The 20,467-nt window shown below is 48.7% G+C and overlaps 1 protein-coding gene across 1 annotated transcript; it reads right to left on the bottom strand.

The window, feature by feature from the left end:
* Window positions 1–8,318: 8,318 nt before the first annotated feature.
* DUSP5 (dual specificity phosphatase 5) lies at window positions 8,319–20,266 on the bottom strand (the record flags this gene model as incomplete). The annotated part of the gene is made up of 4 exons (XM_079699196.1): window positions 8,319–8,725; window positions 11,499–11,718; window positions 14,758–14,906; window positions 19,888–20,266. The coding sequence occupies 4 exons, from the start codon at window positions 20,264–20,266 to the stop codon at window positions 8,319–8,321; spliced, it is 1,155 nt and encodes a 384-aa protein (XP_079555322.1).
* Between the last annotated feature and the right edge of the window lie 201 nt (window positions 20,267–20,467).

Here is a 20,467-nt window from a genome sequence, read left to right as displayed (position 1 = left end):
AATAAAAAAGAATTATTAGTACTCATGGGGACTTCTCTGGCAGTCCAGTGGTTAAGACTCCGTGCTTCCAGTGCAGGGGGCACAGGTTCGATCCCTGGTCAGGGAACTAAAATCCCACATGCCGTGCAGCACGGCCAAAAAAAAGAAAAAGAAAAAATTAGTACTCATGAACACATGGATGAATCTCAAATGCATTATGCTTAGTAAAATAAGCTAGATTCAAAAACCTACATACTCTATGATCCCATTTACATGAAATTCTAGAAAAGGCATGATTATAATGAAGGAAAACAGACAAGTGATTGTCAAAGTCTGGGGTGGGGAAAGAGGAGTAAATGCAAAGGAACACAAGGAAATTTAGGGGGTGAATAAAATAGTCCATATCTTGATTGTGGAAGTGTTACATGACTGTATATATACATTTGTCAAAACTAATTTAACTTAAAATGGGTGAATTTTGTGCTGTGTAAATTATACCTCTATAAAGTTGATTTTTTTTCAACATCTTTATTGGAGTATAATTGCTCTACAATTGTGCGTTACCTTCTGCTGTATGACAAAGTGAATCAGCCATACGTATACACATATCCCCATATCCCCTCCCTCTTGCGCCTCCCTCCCACCCTCTCTATCCCACCCCTCTAGGTGGTCACAAAGCACCGAGCTGATCTCCCTGTGCTATGCAGCTGTTTCCCACTAGCTATCTATTTTACATTTGGTAGTGTATATATGTCCATGCCACTCTCTCATCTCGTCCCAGCCCACGCCTCCCCCTCCCCGTGTCCTCAAGTCCACTCTCCATGTCTGCGTCTTTATTCCTGTCCTGCCCTTAGGTTCTTCAGAACCGTTTTTTTTATAAAGTTGATTTTTGAAAATTATGAGCATCATTATTTAATTCCCATGTGATAGTGCTCTGAAGGGAAGGTACAGGTACCAAGAGAGCATTTAATATGGAATCCTGAAATCTGAGAAGGCTTCCCTGAGGAAGTGAAGTCACGAATGAGGTATAAGGAGGCCCATAAATGACCAGGTGAGGAAGGGAAGGGATGAGGCTGAGGGAAGCATGTGTGCAAAGGCCCTGAGGTGTGAATCCTTCCCACAGCAGACTTTCCAATAGAAATTCCACCTCTGCTTGCCCAACCCTCACACCAGTGGGTAGTTCACTGTTGTAATTATTGTAATTAATAATCATAACCACTATTCATTGAGGACTTACTATGTCTTTGACCTCATACAAGGCAATTATTCCTCATCAGATTTACTCTTCAAAATTGTACCCACAAGGTAGATTCAATTAGTATACTCTTTTTATGGATAAGAACTTTGAGGCTTAGAGAGAAGAAGTAATTTGTCCATGTCCACACAGCTAGCAAGTGGCAGAGCCAGAATTCAAACTCAGGTTTTTGAAACTCCAGCCCTTGAGTTCCTAGAAACTGCTTTACACAACTTCAGTCAGACAATTCATTGGCTCCCCTCTCCAGGCCAAACATCACTACCTTTCCAAACTCTTCTCATATAACATAGTCTCCAATCCCTTCATTGACCATTATCTGTAAACACTGTCCATGTCCCACTTGAAATTCAGCTCCCAAATCTAAACTCAATAATGTTGGAAGAGAAGGCTTTGTACAGTTAATGAACTATTACAATGAGATCACTTGAAACCCCGTTCCAAAGAACAAGTAGATTTCATAGCCTTATTTAAGGGATACAGACATGGAGACATAACTGAGAATCTTTTGAATTTCCTTTCTGGAAAACAGTGTTGTGTAGGGGAGAGAGTACAGCCTTGGGAGTCCAGTGCAAGTTGGGTATCCTGGCTTTGACATTCACAGGCTCTAAGTGTGTAACCTTGGGCTGGGTTTGTAACCTCTCAGTTTTCTCATCTGTAAAATAGGGCTAACAATATTATTCTTGCAGGGTTTTTGTGGATCTTAAATGAGAGAACATAATGGAAAACAGCCGGCATACAACCTGCCCATAGTAAGTGCTTTTTTAAAGGTCTTTTTAAAGGCCCTAAGCAGGCTTCCCTGGTGGCACAATGGTTAAGAATCCCCCTGCCAATGCAGGGGAAACGGGTTCGATCCCTGGTCCAGGAAGATCCCACATGCCGCAGAGCAACTAAGCCCGTGTGCCACAACTACTGAAGCCTGCGTGCCTAGAGCCCGTGCTCTGCAACAAGAGAAGCCACTGCAATGAGAGGCCCACGCACCGCAACGAGTGCAATGAGAAGCACTCGCCGCAACTAGAGAAAGTCCATGCGCAGCAAGGATGACCCAATGCAGCCAAAGATAAATAAATAAATAAATCTATAAAAAAATAAATAAAGGTCCTAAGCAGTTAGATTCCCAAGGGTCTGGCAGCTATGCTTCCTGATTCTAAGTCTACTATTCTTTTCCTCGTGGGCTGGAGAGAAACTGTTTCCGCCTTCCTACCTTAGAGATCTATTTGAGGCTTCACTCTCTGGGAGGTTTATTCCTCTCAAGCAGCACATTTTCTCCTGGCTGCTGGAGAAGCCCAGGATGAAAAGCGTAGGGATGCTTCAAGGGTCTATTTTAAACTACCAGCTAGTGCCTTCTAGGTTTCTATAAACTTTATAAGTGAATGGGGGTGGATGTGTGTGGCAGGAAGGGATCTGACCTGCTACTATAAATAAATACTACCATGATTTTAAATTTAGGTACCCTAATTGATAATATGTGGGTGCTCACCGGAGGTGGGACAAGAAGGGTAGGGTTGAGTTTTTCTGTGCCCAGGCTATCTGGTCATCTCCAGGACCTTCTTACTGAATACTCAGTCTTTGGGCATTAATTAAATTCTTTAGTGGCAGGTTAGTCCAGTGTGTGGCAGGATCTCCACCCTTTCTAGCTGAAACTGCTCCATCTACAATCCTTGCTCAGGGATTCTGAGCTAGGCAGCTCTCTGAACTTAGAGGAAACTGATTGGTGCCAGGGTGGACACCTGACCCAAGGGTGTCCATAGGCTGACCAGTGACCAATGAGGTGATGTGGTGACATGGACTCTGACCAATATGGTAGCAGTAATTAAATCTAAGAAACCTGTTTCCTTTAGGACTGGGGAGGGATTCAAAAGTGGGACCTGGGGTTAACAGGCTTATGAGCTTATGTGCAGAGGACAGCATGGCCTTTGAGAGAGATGGAGAGAGCAGCTTCTGGTTCTGACGGCTTTTCATTCCTAACTTGTCATTCATTCACTCCTTCACTCAACCAATACTTATTGAACACCTACTATAAATCAGGCCCTGTGCTAGATCCCTCTTGAAATTCGATATAATCTTTGCTCTCCTGATGCTTCTAGTCTGATGACAAACATTAATAAAATAATCCCAGGTAAATGAATAATTCTTAAACTTTGGTGAAATATGAAGAAAAGATATAGATAGGGAGCTATGAGAGATTGAAAAGGGACGTCTGACCTAGTTTGGGAGCCTGAGAAGGCTTCCCCGGAGAGGTGAAGTTTGAGCTGAGAAGTGAAGGACAGATAGGAGTTATTTAGTTGAAGGGGGAATTTAGGGGAGAAATGTGTTCCAGGCACAGGAGCCAGAATGTGCAAAGAGGCAGGAGGGAGCATGGCTTGTTGAAAGGAGCTTGTCATAAATCCACTGTAGCTGGAGTGGAGTGTAGCTGGGCATTAAATGCCATTCATGTCTATACACAAAAGGTTGTGGGGTTTTTTTTGCGGTACGCGGGCCTCTCACTGTTGTGGCCTCTCCCGCTGTGGAGCACAGGCTCCGGACGCGCAGGCTCAGTGGCCATGGCTCATGGGCCCAGCTGCTCTGCGGCATGTGGGATCTTCCCGGACCGGGGCACGAACCCGTGTCCCCCGCATCGTCAGGTGGATTCTCAACCGCTGCGCCACCAGGGAAGCCCAAGGTTGTGTTTTTTTTTAATGTGGCCTGAGGAGACTCTCTTCCTTGAAGACAAAAGCCCAATGGACAAAAGTACCTACTGTGTACGCCAGGTGCTCAGAGGGGTACAGCATCAATGAAATAGTTTCATCCCAGGCTCCACCATTTACTAGCTGTGTGACCTTGGGCAAGTTACCTAATATCTCTGAGGCTCAGTTTATGCATCTGGAAATGGAGACAATAAAATCATTTGTACTGAGTTGTGTTGAGGATTAAAGAGATGATGCCTGTGTGCATGCCTAGTTTGACTTGTAGCACATAGTATGTGCTTAATGCACACTTTTGATATTAGCCAAATGACTGAGAAAGGACCATGGCTCAATAAGAACTCACTTCTTTTTGCACGCTTGTGGGGGGGTGGAGGTGGGGCAAGACTAATACAGTGTTCAAGACAAGGTAGTAAACAATGCAAGAGAACCTGAGGGATGAGCCAAGGCAGGGGTCAGATGGTTAGCACAGGGAAACACAGCCATGTCCACGGGCTGGCATATCTGGGAGCTTGGACATGAAGCATCCTGGGGCCAGAGGGGGGGAGGATGGAGCTGGAGCCAAGAAGAGGGGAGCTGGGGAAGGGGATTGTGTGGGGCTGGGGACATGGGTCTACCTTGGGAGGCCAGCTCCACTCTGGGACAGAAAGTCCAGTGGACAATCATCAGTACTTATGAAGCTCTCATTCCCCACTGAATCCCAGGTTCTAGCAGGTGCTCGGTGTTAAATGGATGGACGGATGATGGTTATCTAGGCATAGAGTCACATCCATCTCATGCAGTGTGTGAGGGTTGGGAGCATCTGTGCTGTGACTTTGAGCAATCTGTCCATCTGGTCCAGGGCTCCCCCCATAGAAAGTCACCAGCAGCAGAATATAGGGTCTCAGTGCCAGAGATTCTAAGACATGGAGCCAGGCCCTAGTCATGGGGTTTGGGTTCTGGACAGGGCTTATTCCAGAAAGAATACAAGACTTGGCAGATTTGCTGAGAAGGTGAAGATTTACACAGTCCCATGGATAAATCCTTCAGAGTGAGATGGAGAGTAGCAACACCGAGGATGTACTGGCTTCTCTCTACGTTCATATCACCTCATTCTATAAATGCACTGTGGTATGTTTAATATTTATTACCCAAGTGTTGTTCTTTTTTAAAAGTCACCGTGGAAATGGAAGTAAAGAAAAATAAAGTTGGGAAATTTTAATGGAAACCAGGTAGAGTTGATACCCAAAATATACGCCATAAGGTCCTATAAAATTGCCAGAGGTAGGCTAAAAATTTGGTTCTGAGTTGTCTCCTTGCCTGAGTAAAGAGGGAAACAGGGGTGGTTACCAACTTTATGGTGTTCAGAAGAGAAACCACCAGCAACTCAGTGAGATGCAGCCTTTCAGGGTATTGAGATCTGGGGTACTTTCTCCCTGGGTCCTCACACAAAGGAGAGCCATGGGTACACAGGGCTCCTGCGAGCACACTGGTGTGAGCTGCTTTTACATTTCCTGCCCCTAGGTCAGGCCTAGCTCAGGAGCTAGGGTAGATCTGAGGAGCTCACCCACAGACTCTGCTGGGGAACAGAATAGAGGATTAACATTTCTATTCTCCCAGACACTTCTCTGCCTGAAGCATTGCTGGAGACCAAGAGAGGTGTTCCTTCAAAACCTGGGGATGAAGGAACTGAATAACACCAGCTTTAATTCTCCACCTGGCACTGGAAGCCAATGTAAAGTTGGTCTTGGCAAAAATGGAGGTGTAATTAATAAGAAGACTATTAAGGGAGAGTTACAGAGCCATCCCCAGCTGTGGGGCTTCACTTGGCTTACCCTCCAGTGACTCACTGGCTTATGAGCAATTCTCCTATGCCTGATTTAGAGGACTTACTCACCCTTCAGAGAGACTTTAATGCAATAAAGCAAATGTCAGCAAGTGGGATGTGGCTTAGCACATCACCCCAGCCTGCATCCAGCTTCCCCCTCCCTGGCTCTCCCTGCTTTCGGCCCCTCCAGGCACTCAGCACCTGGACAGGTCCACACAATGGGACACATTCCAAGGCAGAGAGGAGGCTCAGAGGTATGAAACCAGGGAGGGACCTCAGGTAGACCCAGCCCTGAAGTTTGGTCCAGCAAGATTAGAGATTAGCTCTAAAGCACTAGAGTCAGGGGCAGGGTGAGGGCTAGAGCCCAGGATTTCTTCCTCCTATACAGGGCCCTTCACTCCACTTTCTTCTCCTGGAAACCCTGCTTGGATTATGCAGATGAGGGGTGCAGGCTGAAGGAAATGCGGCTTCCCCAGTCTGGGTGACATTCTTATCTGAGGACTCTCCAAGGAACCAGTGGGGAAGGACAGGTGTGTGGGGAGCAAAGTCTCAAGCAAAGTCTTTGAGGTGAGACGCTTAGAAAGAGCTGGGCTACCCTGGGCTCCGCCGCCATCTTGCTATTTGTTGACATGGTGCTTGCTGCGGGGGAGCTGGAGGCCTCTCTGGACGCCCCCCCCCCATAATCAGGGGGTATGGATTGGAATCCCTGTGTCAGGCAAGTATGGTATCATTCCCAGCCAATTTCCCGTTCCCCTTGATGAGGAAACTGGTCCCGAGAGTTAGGCTGGAGCAGAGGTTTAAGCCATGGGAAGACGCAAATATCGCCCCTTCCTTCCTCCACCACAGAGGAAATTACTCAGAAGGCAAGTTGATTCGGCCTTGGATTTAAATCAGCTCATTGAGGGATTTACCTAGGATCTCCTGAGGGAATTATCTGGAAGAATTAATTCTAAGGGTAAAAGAGGGAGAACAGGCATTTAAGGTAAACCTTTACCTAGTTCACTTATCTGTCCCTTGGTCATTTTTCCAAACTTTTCGGAGAGTCTGCCACATGCCAGGCACTGGAGGGAGGGGGCTGACCACAGACTTGCCCCTCAGGTTTGCTGGAATCAAGGGTCTTGAGCTCTAAGGGACTTTTGGGATCATCTAGCTTAGTTCACTCATTGCATGGACGAAGAAGTGGAGGTTCAAGTTGAACTCTGCCTGGGGCTCACAAAGAACCCAGGGTGGGTGGATGCTCTGACCACGTCTCCATGTGGCCTGAGCCTAAGGAGTTCTCTTGCAAGTGGGCCAAGGGAAGCCTCCCAACTGGAAAGCATTATTCTGTATTGTTATGATCACCAGCTCGTGAGCAGACGCACAGCCTCATGCCTCCAACTGCACACCCACCACCATCACCTTAGCGTTCATTCGGAAATAAAACCCAGTGAGGCAGGCTGGGCCCCGCCTCAGTGTATCCCTGCCTTACCCCAACTCACCAACATGAAGAAGCGTTTTTGTTCTTCTTACTATTTTTATTTTGCACTATAAAAAACAACAACATCAACAACCAGTAACATACTGCTTTTCTTCACATTCATATGGATTTTAGGAAATTATTGCCTTTTCCCCTGGAGAAATAACCTACAGACAAAAAAGTAGTACCACATTGAGAAATCTGCAAATCCCAGAAGTCAACAGCTTGAAGACAACCCCAAGGGGCAGGGAAGAAAACAAGTGTCACCAGAGACGAGACAGGCACATATAAGGACAGCAAGCTGGGGTGACAACCGTTTCAATGCCACTGACTCAGACAGTGGGTACCCTTTCTCTCCTGGCACCCAGTGCCACCACCTCCAAGGGGTGATTTTTGGTCTATGGTTTAAAGAACTCTTTTCAAATGACGCCAGAGTTGCTTTGAGGAGAGGTGCAACGAGAAAGGTTCAAGTATGAGTAAGAATCATGCCAAAGTCCAAAGTTAGGGTAAAACCCACAGTGAAGAGGAAACCAGAAGTGTTACTGTCTCACTACTTCACCCAAATGACTCCACCTGACCCAAGACAGAGTCTCAAAAACATCTGAGGGTTCAAATCAGCATATACATCACGTTCCTAAAACCTTGTAGGGTTACTTTCCTGACTAGGTGGTGATCAGCTTATGCCCTGAAGCAACAGAGACAGATACGGAGACTGCCAAAGTTAAAAAAATAAGGTGGAAATTGTGCTTCCTTCAAAATGAATCGGCTTCGTTACCGCCTTTTCTCCTGGTCCAGCAACTGCTTTCTCTCACGTTGCTGCAGGTATTTATTGCCTTATGCTTGAAATGAAAAGGCAAACTTTGAGGTGCAAAGACGGGGCAGTCCTGAGGGCAGGGGGTCTGGAAATACAGTAGTCAGCACGCGCTGTGCTCTCATAATGGCTTGGCCTTCCTTCAGTCCCAAGAACCCATCCCCGAGGTCAGTCTGAAGCTTGTTTGCAAACCTGGTGACCCTTCACTGTCCCACCAGGACAGCGGGATAGAGTGAGGTCTTCAGTATTGCACGGGTATGAAATGTCCACGAGTTAAAATACAAAATCACAGCTGTTCTTGGAGCTGGGCTGGTTCTCCCAACCTGGTCTTAGCAGGATGTGGCTGTGGCCATGGGGCTCTGGCTGAGCTCTGAGACCGTTGAGTGGGTGGGCAGTGGTGCCAGCACCGAGGTAGGGAATGTGCAGTAGGAACCCTGCACATCAGGGCTCAGTGTCTGCAAATGGGCTATGAACGAAGGGCCGGCTGCCTCCCCTTGGGAGGAGGGAGCCTGGGGGCTAGGCGCGGAAGGCAGGATCTCAGACTCATACTGTAGGAGCTGGCCCATGAAGCTGAAGTTGGGCGAGACCACACTCCTCCTCTGCTTGATGTAATCAAAGGCGTCCTTTAGGTGGAACTGCTTGGTCTTCATGAGGTAAGCCATGCAGATGGTGGGCGAGCGGGAGATCCCAGCCTCACAGTGAACCAGAACCTTGCCTCCCTTTTCCCTGACACAGTCTGAAAGAAAGAAAAGACAGTGGAAATGAGTTGGGATTGGAACTCAAAGGCAACTGGATTTAATTAAAGAATTAAAAAAAAAAGTGACCTAGTTATCATATCATCATCCCTGCTCAATGTCTGTGGTCCCACACCAGGCTTTTGCCAGTCTTTAACCTCTACTGCTGAGGAAAGACTTTAGGGTCCCACCATGATGTCTATCTCTGCGTAGGACCTTCACAATCCTTAGTTCTCCAGGATACTTTCACAGGTTCTGCCACTGGAGATGCTAGACCTGGAGTAACTCCTTCCTGGGGATGCCATCTTAACTCGGGTTCCATGGATGCGTTTCAAGAAGACTTTGGGAAAATCTTTGAAGCTGCATGCAAGTTTTTATTGCACATTCACATTTCCCTGAGAGGGTCCCAGGCTCAAAGACTGACTTGGAGAGGCAATTCCTGCCTCTCGGGGTCTGATTCTCATGGTGATGACCTAGCCCTCATCCTGGTTGAGGCCTTCCATCCTCCCCGGGATCCCTGTTTGGCTGTGCCAGGGCGGGATGCTTGGCTCAGCACCGAGGGTTCCCAACCAACCAAACATACAATAAATAGTGCACAGCCACTAATTATAGCCTTGGCTAAGTAACGCTTACTAGACGGAGGATATAAATGGCTTTGGCAAACTCCATCTTGCACAACAATGGGAGTCACTGCTATAAAGCTACCACCTTCAGTTAGCATTCGTTAGCTCAATATGACAAAAGCGGGGTGCCCTCCTTTTCTGTTCTACTCCTCCCCCCAAAAGAGCTCCAACTGTTAAAAATGAGCAGGGGTAAAAGGTTAAACATATATACACATCAAATAAAAACCACAAAAAAGAGTCTTTCCAATTCCCTCTCTTGCTAGTGAGGAAACAACTACATCCCAGGAAGTTAGATGTCCATGGCACTATGTAAGGCCACAGTATGCAAAAACATTTAAGATTTTGAAGGGCAAACAAAAAGTCAGCCCCCTTACCCACCTCCCTCCTCAAGTTCAAGACATTTGCAAATGCATCTCTAAGATCTGAAAGATCCAGCTTCTGAGGAGTCAGGGAGGAACCTGGAGTTTCCCCAACAGAATGAAAATCCTAAAGGACACCCCAGGGTTCCTCATTAGAAGTGCCCCGGTCTCTGATTAAAAAGAAAAAAAAAAAAAGTTCCTGTAAATTAGTTCAAAAGGGACTCCAAGTTCCTAGGATTATAGGGTCGTGACTCCAACCTTCTTTTGCTCCTCCACCAGCAAAAAGCTGGTAGTCTAGCTTTTAACTGGCCCAGAGCCAAATCCCAGAAAGCAAAGGGCCTACAGTGTGTTGCTTCTGGATCCCACTTCACCCCTGGGGGCTTGCCTTCTATGTGGCCCTCGGAAGGGGTCAATGCATGGTTCGGCCTCAGTCCCTCCTTCCTTCAGGAGGGCAAGGAGTCTGGGGAAAAGCATCTCGTGTGCCTTCAGAATGCTGTCGGTTTGTGCGGTTGTGTACACAGACACAGTGCACACACAGGATGGGGAGGGAGGCTTCTGAGAAGTGATGGGGGCGGGTTTCATGACCTCACTGAGAAGCTATCTAGATAATTAAATAACAGGCTGACAAGGGCAAGGCATTCCCAGGGACAGGGAGAACAAGTCAAGGGTTTCCCACCCTGACCCCATCATCCTGACTGTCTCTCAGAGACACCAAAGGAACCATCGCAGCCCAGAGGCTCAGGGAACAGGGAGGGAGGCTCGGCCTTTTGCCTCTGGTGAGTTTCTCTGCAGGCTTCTGTGGAGTAGAGATTGTGTGTGCTGAGCAGAGGGCCCACCACGTGGTGGAAGGGGGGCCTTTAACGGCTCCCTGCACTAAGTAATCATTGCTGCACCCAGCACTGGCCTTTCTCCCTCCAACATCCCTCAGAGCACGAGGCAGGAAGATCACTGCTCAGCTTCAACAGCTATGCACGATAAAGGGAAAGAAGGACTCTGGAAAGGGAGGCAAGCCCACAAGGATGGGGAGTGGTGGGTGCTTGCAAATCTGAGACACAAAAGAGTCAGTCCAGCCCCCAGGGGAGATGCTTGAGGGAAACAGAGATGTCAAATGAAAGAACAATCCAGCCTGCTCGAGGAGTTGGAATCCCAAGGCCCAGAGCCCTTTCTAGGCAGAGGGACCAGAGGTTTCCAGGCCTACACAATGGAGTAAATGATAACTGCCTCACGGAACGTACAAAGGATGCAAAAAGATGCCAACTTCTCTGTGCATAAAGCACAGAGCTTGAGACGAGCGCTATCTTTAGTCCAAAATCAGCTGAAAATGCAAAACAATTGCCCCCAAAGCAGTCTGCCAAAAACCGTGGAAAGCTGCCGGGGCCCTGGGGGCTCAGTGCGTAAGGAGTGCTCTCTCAGTCCTTCTGTTTGCTTTTAAAAATATCCCTACCTACGTAGAAGCACAGTTTGGGTGGTTCTTTCCCTCCCCTGCTTCCCTGGCATGGAGCATCACACACGGATGCACCCTGCTTCCCGCCCAGCCAGAAACACTAACAAGAGCAACAGAGTATTGCTATAAAATTGTAGTAATTCATTTATCTTGCAAATTAAAGCTCCTATTAATAGCAACTCAAATCCTCTCCTCTGTCATTTTGGTCGGTGCATCCAACCAGCCAAGTTGGCTCTACAACAAGATGCTTTTCTTCTCAGTGAAGGGAACCCCCATCAATACATCAAAATCCAAGAACACGCTCCCCTGGGGGCCCCCAAAACAACTGAGGGGGAATGGCTGCACCTACCAATGAAATCTATTGCTTCTTGAAAGTGGGAGCTGATGTTAGCCGCATGGCTGTCTTCCACGGGGATCCATTTGTAGTGTAGGTGGGTCGTGCAGGCCTCAGAGGTCCGTCGTGAGACATTCAGCAGAGCCGTGATGTGCAGGTTGGCGAGGAACTCGCACTTGGATGCATGGTAGGCACTTCCAAGGTAGAGGAACGGAAGGATTTCGACTGGGCCGCCCTGGAAGGAGCGGCAAAGGAGGACAACCAGGAAATGTTGGATTAGCTTGCTCTCTGGGGAGAAGAAACAAAACAACCCTGCCCTATTTGTTTTCAGGTGGGAGGTTCCCTTTCTGGTTTCCAGGTAGAGTTCAGAGTCAGCGCAGTTCACCCAAGAGTGTGTGGGTGGAGCCTCCGTCCTGGTAAACTCTCTACCCTACATTACTGCCTTGTGACTCAGTGACAGCAAATCCCACACAGCTATGATTTTCATTTTCTTATATATATTGAGGTGGTAGGAAATGCCGGCAGCCTTCCTATGCTGACAAGGATGAGAAGAGGGTGGTGTGATGGAAGACTTGAGAGGCCCGTGCTGTAGTCCTAGCTGCCCTGAGAGTGCCCGTGTGAGCCCTTTAACCTTGGGGGCAGCCTCGGTTTCCTTCTAGATAAAATGGAAAACGGTTCAACAACGTAAGCCCCCTCCCTTACAATCCTGACGTTGTATATGTGTTTCATCAAACCTAGGACACTGTTGATCCTAAGATGCATTTGGAGCTCAGAGATGTTAAAATATGCTTCCCCCCGCCCCCCAAAAAAGTATACTTCTCAGAAGTGAAAATGACCACTATCTATCCAAAGTCCTCAGATAATGAAAAGCTGTTAGGCCATGAGCAGGGCCTGATCTTTTTTTTTGTTTTGTTTTGTTTTTTGGCTGTGCTGAGCTGCGTGGCATGCAGGCTGCAGGATCTTAGTTCCCCAACTAGGGATCAAACCCGTGTCCCCTGCAATGGAAGCGTGGAGTCTTAACCACTGGACTGCCAGGGAAGTCCCAGGCCTGATCTTCTTCTTGTGGGGCTGAGTTTTGGTGAGAGACGTGTACATCTTCACCCTTTTGGGAGACCACCTATACCTGAGGTTTCTAGTTAAGAAGGATCCCCAAAGAACCAGAGACCATCTACCCTGAGGCAAAGCTAAAAAGAACAGCTAGCTAGTCAGACTCTGGCAGTCTCAGCATTTCCAGGGTGGCAAGAAAAGCCATTGTTCCATACTTGGAACAATGGGAGCCCCTGGAGATTTAGAGGGAAAACACTGAGCTGGGGTGACAGTGGCTGTGTCTTTGGCAGCCTTTTCCATATCATCCATCCGCTTCCTGTGTTTCCATTTCCTGTCCTGGAATAAGAGTAGAATGGAAACTCTCTGCCAGACCCACAATAGGGAAAGGGGCATGGGACAAGGGCCAGGAGAAGGCGATTCTCAAATTACCCCGCATGGATGTTCGCTTTTTCTTTCCTGAGAAGTCAGGTGTTTAAGGCAAAGGCCAGTTTGGCCACTTGAAAGAAAGTTATAGAGATTTTACAAAAGGTAGTAATAGTAACCAGTATTTTTATTAGCTGGCCCCTGAGCTTAACACTTTAGGTGTACCTACATAGATCTCTCCCTCTCTTTAGAGCCTGGAAAATGCTGACACACCAGGCCTGGGATCCTACTCAATTTCTCCTGGAGCTTAGCCCAACACCCCTGAAACCATGTTTCTTTCCTTTTTTAAATCTTCTTTTTGGACTCAAGAGGAAGAAACCAAAGGCCTTCAGAAACCCCAAAGATTAACACGACCTCACCCGGCTTCTCTCAAGGCAGAAGCGCTACTAAGAGTAGCACTAGGGGGTTCCCCAGATGAACCGTGGAAACACACCAGGGCCTCCCTGGTCCTTGCTTGGCCAAAGGTCTGCTGTGCTTTCACAACATCCTGCAAATTCTCGTTTCTCTTTCACTTTCTGAGAAAGGAGGGGGAAAACACCACCCAAACAAACAAACAAAAATAGAAATTCAGCTAAGCCGGATGCCCATGGCTTGAAAGCCCAGGGTTCATCATATACTGTAATTGTAATAAAAGGAAACAAACAAAATAATAACCCTGGCACCTCGCCAAGCTAATAGGTTTCCATTCAAGGAAAAGCCACCTGGCTGTATTTGGAAGTTTATCCCCAGGGGCAGAGCTCTGCTCTTGGCAGGCAGCTGGCATCTTAGGCAGTATCTAGAAACCTTCCTTCTTATGATTTGGGTATGTTCTTATTTGGTGCAAAGAGCTTTTTGTGCAAAAAGCTCCTCCTACCAAGTCAGATGCCTAGAATGGCCCTCTTCCAAAAGAAGGCATGTGGAAAACAGAACAGGGTCCTGAAAAGAACCAGAACAAGGAGTTAAGAGAAGGGAGTTCTGGGCCTAGTGCGGCCATGAACCCAGCTGCAGGATTCTTGGCAAAATCAATCATCCCACCAGCTGTGACAGTTTTTCCCTCTGTAAAATGGGAAGGTAGGTTTTGATCTCTGTTTTCTGCAGATTTGGGTCCTTGCTGGCTTTTTCCACATCCTCCTGCATTGTATAGGTAACCCCTGCCTGAGCCGTCCACTTTTTCTTCCTTTAATGAGTTGCCAGAAAGTACAGTTCTTTGAAGGGAAAAAACCCACATGTTTGTAGACACATGAAATCCTCTAGTGTGTCTTGATCTCTGGTTTCAGAATTTATGGAATTATAAGCAACAGAAACCCCTAGGGGAGGCTGCTTAGCCATCCAAATAGTAATTTCTCTACAACCCTCCCCCAGTCTTCCTCCTTCAGTTAAAAATACCAAGACAGGCCTTTACAGGTACTGGGTTGGTTTGCAGAAACTGCAGAGCATGAACAGTTACGAAGAAGATCAACACAGGAAGCCTGAAAGTCAGCTCTGAAACGTCTTCAGGGAAACCTAAACCCGTATTTCAAAGCTTCTCTGCACCTCCCAGGCCAGCTAATAATAATGTATCTTTCGCTTCCACTTTTTGCCAGAAGCCACCAAGCATCCTGAAGCGCATTTGCTCCTGTCAGCTTATTTGCTGGAAGGAAGCCCATTTACTCTTAGATGGAAACTCAAGTTGGCAAGCAACAGAGGCTCTCTAAAGCTAGAGGCCTCTGCCAACTCCCTGATCCGCAAACAAACCAACCAAGGTTGCTGAGCAGGGAGTGGAAGAGCCAGGGTGCTGTGCAAGGAACAGAGCCAGGAGCCGGGATGGTACTTCCACAGCGTGTACCTGGTCGTAAGCCGGCCTGTAGCTGATGTTGAGCACTGACTTCCCACACTGACTGATGAGGGCTGTCTCGGTTTCAACCTTCTCTGGTGAAATGGGTTTTACGTCCACGCAACACTCAGGATATTCCGAGTGGAAAGTCTCATATCCCCCTAAAAGACAAAAAAAAAAAAGCAAGAAAGATATAAGCATTGATTTTTCTCAGGCCGTCAGAAAATGCCCAGAATTGATCAATACCCTGAGTGTGGAATAGTAAAAAAATATTCAGCTACTAAACATTTTGGTCATATTAAAAAACTGAGCCAAAACAAGTAATAGTTTTAAAATAGAAACGGGCTCCACAGACACACACACACATACACACACACTTTCTCTCTCTCTCTCTTAAAAAGCTATAATTCAGAGAGGCAATGATTAACTTTCTATGCCTATCAGAAGAAGCTTAAACTGTGAAAGGAAATGTATCTGACATCTGGCAAATATTAACCAAATCCCTCCAGAAAACAAAAGCTATTTTCTCTCATTTATCTAAAATGCAGGTGTGATTATGCAGAATTTCATTAATTTGTGAATGAGACTCCTAAACTGGTCTGTTTCATCCCTAGTCCCTTAGCTCTAAACTGGATTATACACGAAACCCCCTCTATTCATAAGGAAATGGGGGCTAACACGAGGTTTAAACTCAGGGCAATAAAACAGCCCTGCCCCTTCTCTTTGCCAAGGTGCTAAGAACACTGCTGACAATCCTCTCCATAGGTCCAATGTAATCAATCTCGTTAATTACCTTTCAAACCAGAGCAATGAGGCCTTCTGAACTTAATTCTTACCTCCTTAAGTAAAAACTCTTTCTTCCTCCTTGATGGCCACCTACTCTCCCTTTATCTCCTTATTACCCTCCCTCCTGAACTTTCTCCCCAGCTACACACACACCCCCCCTCATACCTGGCAGGTATGATTCTATAAAAATCCTAACTATATTGAAACTTCTCCAAATGGATCAGATCACTTAAGGTAAAAACTACTCTCTGACCAAGTCACAGACACTTGAGTAGGTAAGTTCTCAGGCCCATACATGAGGTAGGGAAGAACCAAACGAAACACTGGCCACGAAGCCTCAGAATGCCAATTGCTGCTGGGTGCACAGGCCAGACTTGTGTGGGGAAACACTTTGCTTCCAATCCAAAGGGACCTAAGACACTTCCAAGAGCCTCCAGAAAACCTGCTTCTTTTTCTGGCCCAGAGAATTCACTTGGGGTCAAATCATCAATTTTTTTTTTTTTTTTTTTTTTTTTTTTTGGCCATGCTGCGCAGCTTGTGAGATCCTAGTTCTCAGCTTATGGGATCTTAGTTCCCTGACCAGGGATTGAACCCGGGCCCTGGCAGTGAAAGTGCTGCCAGGAATTAGGAATTTCCTAAATCATCAATTAAATAAGCATTCTGAGACCATGTATTTTTCCAAAAAGGCCCCCTTTTTTTCTTCTGTCTTTTGGTGTTGTAATAGCCCCATAGTGGAGCACATGGTGGTTTTTTAAACCCCTGTAGTAGGCAAATGGTTAATGGATTACACGGCAGTCTCCAGCTCTCTCCCAGAAGCTGCAGCCAATTCCTAGAATGAGTCATCTAGCCATTACTGCTTCCTCTCAGCTTGCTGGAACTGCCCCCAACCCCATTTAGCACACCCAAATCTCCCCTGTGGTCACTTCAACAAATAGCCAATTGGGCCTTCCCAAATGAGCTTCTGGACCTCCACAATGACCACGTTCCCGGTCATGATGACAGGCCATGCCGGAGGGAGGCGGAGGTGGAAAGTTTGAAGGTGTCTGTGGCTTAGTTTTCCCTCCCTCCCCACCATTGCCCCCACCCCCTTCCCTCCCAGAAGGCAAAAAGAAACCACACTTACACTGACCCTCAGCTTCCTCTGAAGAGGTGTCCCTAGTTAGCAAATCACTTCCTGTGCCTGGGCCTCAACATTTTGGGTCCCAGGAGACAAACTGAGTGATAGGGGATGGGAATCTGAAGTAAGAGTGGCCCAGGCCCTCTCAAACTTCAGAATGAAGCTTGGGAAAGAGAAGCCTTCAGGCCACCCCATCTCTTGGCTTTGAACAGAGCACTTAAGAGTTGGCTGTTGGGCTTCCCTGGTGGCACAGTGGTTAAGAATCCGCCTGCCAATACAGGGGATACGGGCTCCAGCCCTGGTCTGGGAAGATCCCACATGCCCTGGGGCAACTAAGCCCGTGTGCCACAACTACTGAGCCTGCGCTCTACAATCATCGAGCCACAACTACTGAAGCCCGTGTGCCTGCCTAGAGCCCATGCTCTGCAACAAGAGAAGCCACCACGAGAAGCCCGTGCACTGCAACGAAGAGTAGCCCTCGCTCGCTGCAACTAGAAAGCCCGCGGGCAGCCATGAAGACCCAACGCAGCCAATAAATAAAATAAATTAAAATAATAATAATAATAAAAAGAGTTGGCTGTTAGGAGGACAGACAGGAGGTGCGGGTGTGGGCTGGGTCCTGCCTGCCTGTTGACAAAATAAGGCAGGCAGACAAAGTCTCAGTGTAGTTGAGGGACAGATAAACAGGGTCCTGCCTCTTCCAGCTGGGGTCAGGAGTCCTACAGATTAAATGGTCTGTCTTTCACCCACTCCCATCAGAGGCGTGGAGAGACAGAACATTCCTCTCTGGTGCCTCACTTGAGCTCCAAGAGCCGTGGCAATTCTTTTGGCAGCTTCAATCCTCTTCAGAGTGATTCTGTTTTTGATCACCACCGCATTACCAGGGGAGCTGAGCGGAGAAAGCACACGGCCGCTATATATAAATACGCACTGACAATGCCGTTCGGTCATCTCATTTTAGTGGGTTTTTTCGGGAGGGGTGGGCATTGAGGGAAGTGTAAAAGGCATTGCAGGACTTCCCTGGCAGTCCTGTGGTTAAGACTCCGTGCTTCCAATGCAGGGGGCGTGGGTTCGATCCCTGGTTGGGGAACTTAGATTCCACATGCTGCGTGGCCAAAAAAAAAAAAGGTTTGCCCCACGATCTTAGATGCCACTAGATTAAAAACCTGAACTTTTATCTGGACATGAGTTAGGTAAAGAAATGATTTTCTTTGGCAACAACTTAAAGTTTAGCACTGTTATAAGGGTAAGTATTAAGCGATTTCTACTGAAATTTAAAACGGACATAACTTTCGACCTGGCAATTCTCATAATTTTACTGAAAGTGCACATGCAAAAGCATTTGGACAAAGGTATACTCTCCCACACTGCTTCAAATACTAAGGCTGGAAGCAACCTACTTACTGGCTATCACCAGGGGATGGGTTTAAAAAGTGAATAGGACATGTATGCTCTGGTATGGACAAATCTCTCAAGATCTAGTTAGATGAAAGAGGCAGGAACAGGAAATATACAAAATCATTCTATTTTTACTCATGGAAAATTAATTTATCTAAAGATGAACAAGAAATAGTTGACTGTTGTCTCTGGGGAGTAGAACTGAGTTCTAGCGTGTGCAGAAGATGCACTTTTCATTGTACAGCCTTTGTGCTGTATGTTACTTGCATTAAAAATTTTTTTTTAAGCATTAATTTTCCTGAGATGTGAGTCTACAGAGCTGCCTACTTCCTGTGGCAATAACTTCCAAACTGCTAGCATGGCCCCCTGGAGAGGGGTGGGGAGCAGAGGTAGGACCCGGAAGGGTTTCCTGGAATGTATCTTTCATGCTACTGGAGAGGCAGAAGCTTTTTCTGTACTCACTGCTAAGAAGAGGAGACAAAAAGCAAATCAAAAAGAAATCAGGGACTATGTGTGAAAAACCTCTGCAGAGCTTGGAGGGCACTCTCCATCTCCTGGGGGCTGAGGCTGGGTAAAGGAGGAAGATCATCATCTTCTGCCTCTGTTGTTTCCCTAACAGGAATCAACAGGGGACCGTCTGCAAGAGGTGCTAATAGAGGTGGGAGCTGCCCGTGTGCCTGTGGAATCTCCTGGCCTGGAACGTGTCAAACTCCACAAGTTGCACGGTTTTAAAACAGCGCTCTTACTCTCTCAGCTCACTGCACCTGAGCTCTGAACCACATCAGTGTTACATCTCACGGTGTCCCCGTCAGAGTCGGCTGGCGCAGCCTAGGCTGAGTCCTCATGTCTGCCCTACAGGCTACGCCTTCAATACATTTGAGGTTACAAAGGACTCAAATACAAGGCGTCGGCAGTCGTAGGAAGTGACACAGAAATCAATATTCTGGAGTCTGAGAGTAAATCACCCACCCACCACCAACGTCATCTCCCCCAGCAGGTGGAACGGGCAGACTGGTGAAGCAGCTTCTGGTGATCTCAAACGAAATGCGACGCAATCCCCTTCACAGCCACCCTGTGGCACCTCTCATGTGTCCTGGCTCGCTGGCCAGCCTGCCTCCCACCCCTGGCAGACAGCGTTAGGCCCACCGGGTTTGGCCCACGACCGGTACAGATGATCCCGGGGTGAGGGAGAGGAGGTGAAAAGGGTGTCAGCTCCAAACGGAGCTAGAGAAAGGCCTGGGAGGGGAGAAGGGGAAGCCAAGGAACAATAAAAAGCAATAAAATGAAACGGAAAGGAAGGGGAGGGGAGGAGAGGGACTCGCCAGGGTCAGAAAGGCAAGAGGGTCGAAGAAGACACAGCCTAACATACGTTAATCGTGCAGGAGGGAGGAAAGGGGACACCGCGGCGCCACACTTCGGGGGTGAGGGTGTTGCGACCTGCTGATCACTCCAAATCTGTCCATCAGGACGGCTCCAGAGCGCAGGCCCCAGCGAGAGCGGTGAAGCCGGCGCCAAGAAAGCCGGCCCGCGCCCAGCACTAGGCGACCGACCCCCAGCTGAGAAGCAGGGCCCCGGCTGCGTAAGCAACCTCACCCCACCCACCGGGGCCGAAAGGCCGATCGTCAAGCGCTTTCGAGGAACGCGAGTGGGGAAGCTGTGAGCGCTGACACTGGCAGTGCCCTCCCTAGCGCACGTCAAGCCCCAAGGTGCAGACTCCCGCCAGCGGAGAACTGCTCGGGTTCTAGCGTCGAGGAAGGCGCCCGGCGCCAGCAGGGGACCCCAGAGCCCGGGCCGTCCCGGCGCGAACGGTGACAGGGGACCGGCGTCCCCGACGCGCTCACCTTTGAGGAAGTAGACCCGCGGGCCGGCGGGCAGGCAGGCGAGCAGCGAGGTGAGCACAACGCGCGCGGCGCTCTCCTCGCGCAGCTTCTGCCAGTGGCGGCTGCCCTGGTCCAGCACGACCACGGCCGCCACGCCGCCGCCGCCCTCCTGCAGCAGCCGCGCGCGCGCCGCCTCGTCCGGCAGCACGTAGCGCGCCGACACCGTGCCTCCGCGGGCCCGCCGCAACACCACCGAGTTGAGGTTGACGTTGAGCGAGCCGCGCACGCTCGAGGCGGCGAAGGCCAGGTAGGGCCGGCAGTCGAGCACCACACAGCGCGCCGCAGCCTCCTTGCGGAGCATCTTGCGCAGCTGGCGCCCGTCGAGCGACGTGACCTTCATGCCGCCGCCGCCCAGCGGCCACGCGCCGTGCGCCCCGCAGGTGCCCACAGCCAGGGTGACCGCCGGCGAGGCCCGGGAGGGCGACCCGCAGGGCTGCGGCCGGCCGACCGAGCCCGGCGCCGGAGCGACCGCTCAACTCTTCTTTCCCGCCCTGCACGCTCGGCACCCGGCCCGGCCACTCGCCGCCCCAGAAGCCGGGGA

The sequence above is a fragment of the Hyperoodon ampullatus genome (assembly GCF_949752795.1).
Source record: "Hyperoodon ampullatus genome assembly, chromosome: 1".
Lineage (NCBI taxonomy): Eukaryota > Metazoa > Chordata > Mammalia > Artiodactyla > Ziphiidae > Hyperoodon > Hyperoodon ampullatus.
This window is presented reverse-complemented; position numbering and strand designations above follow the sequence as displayed.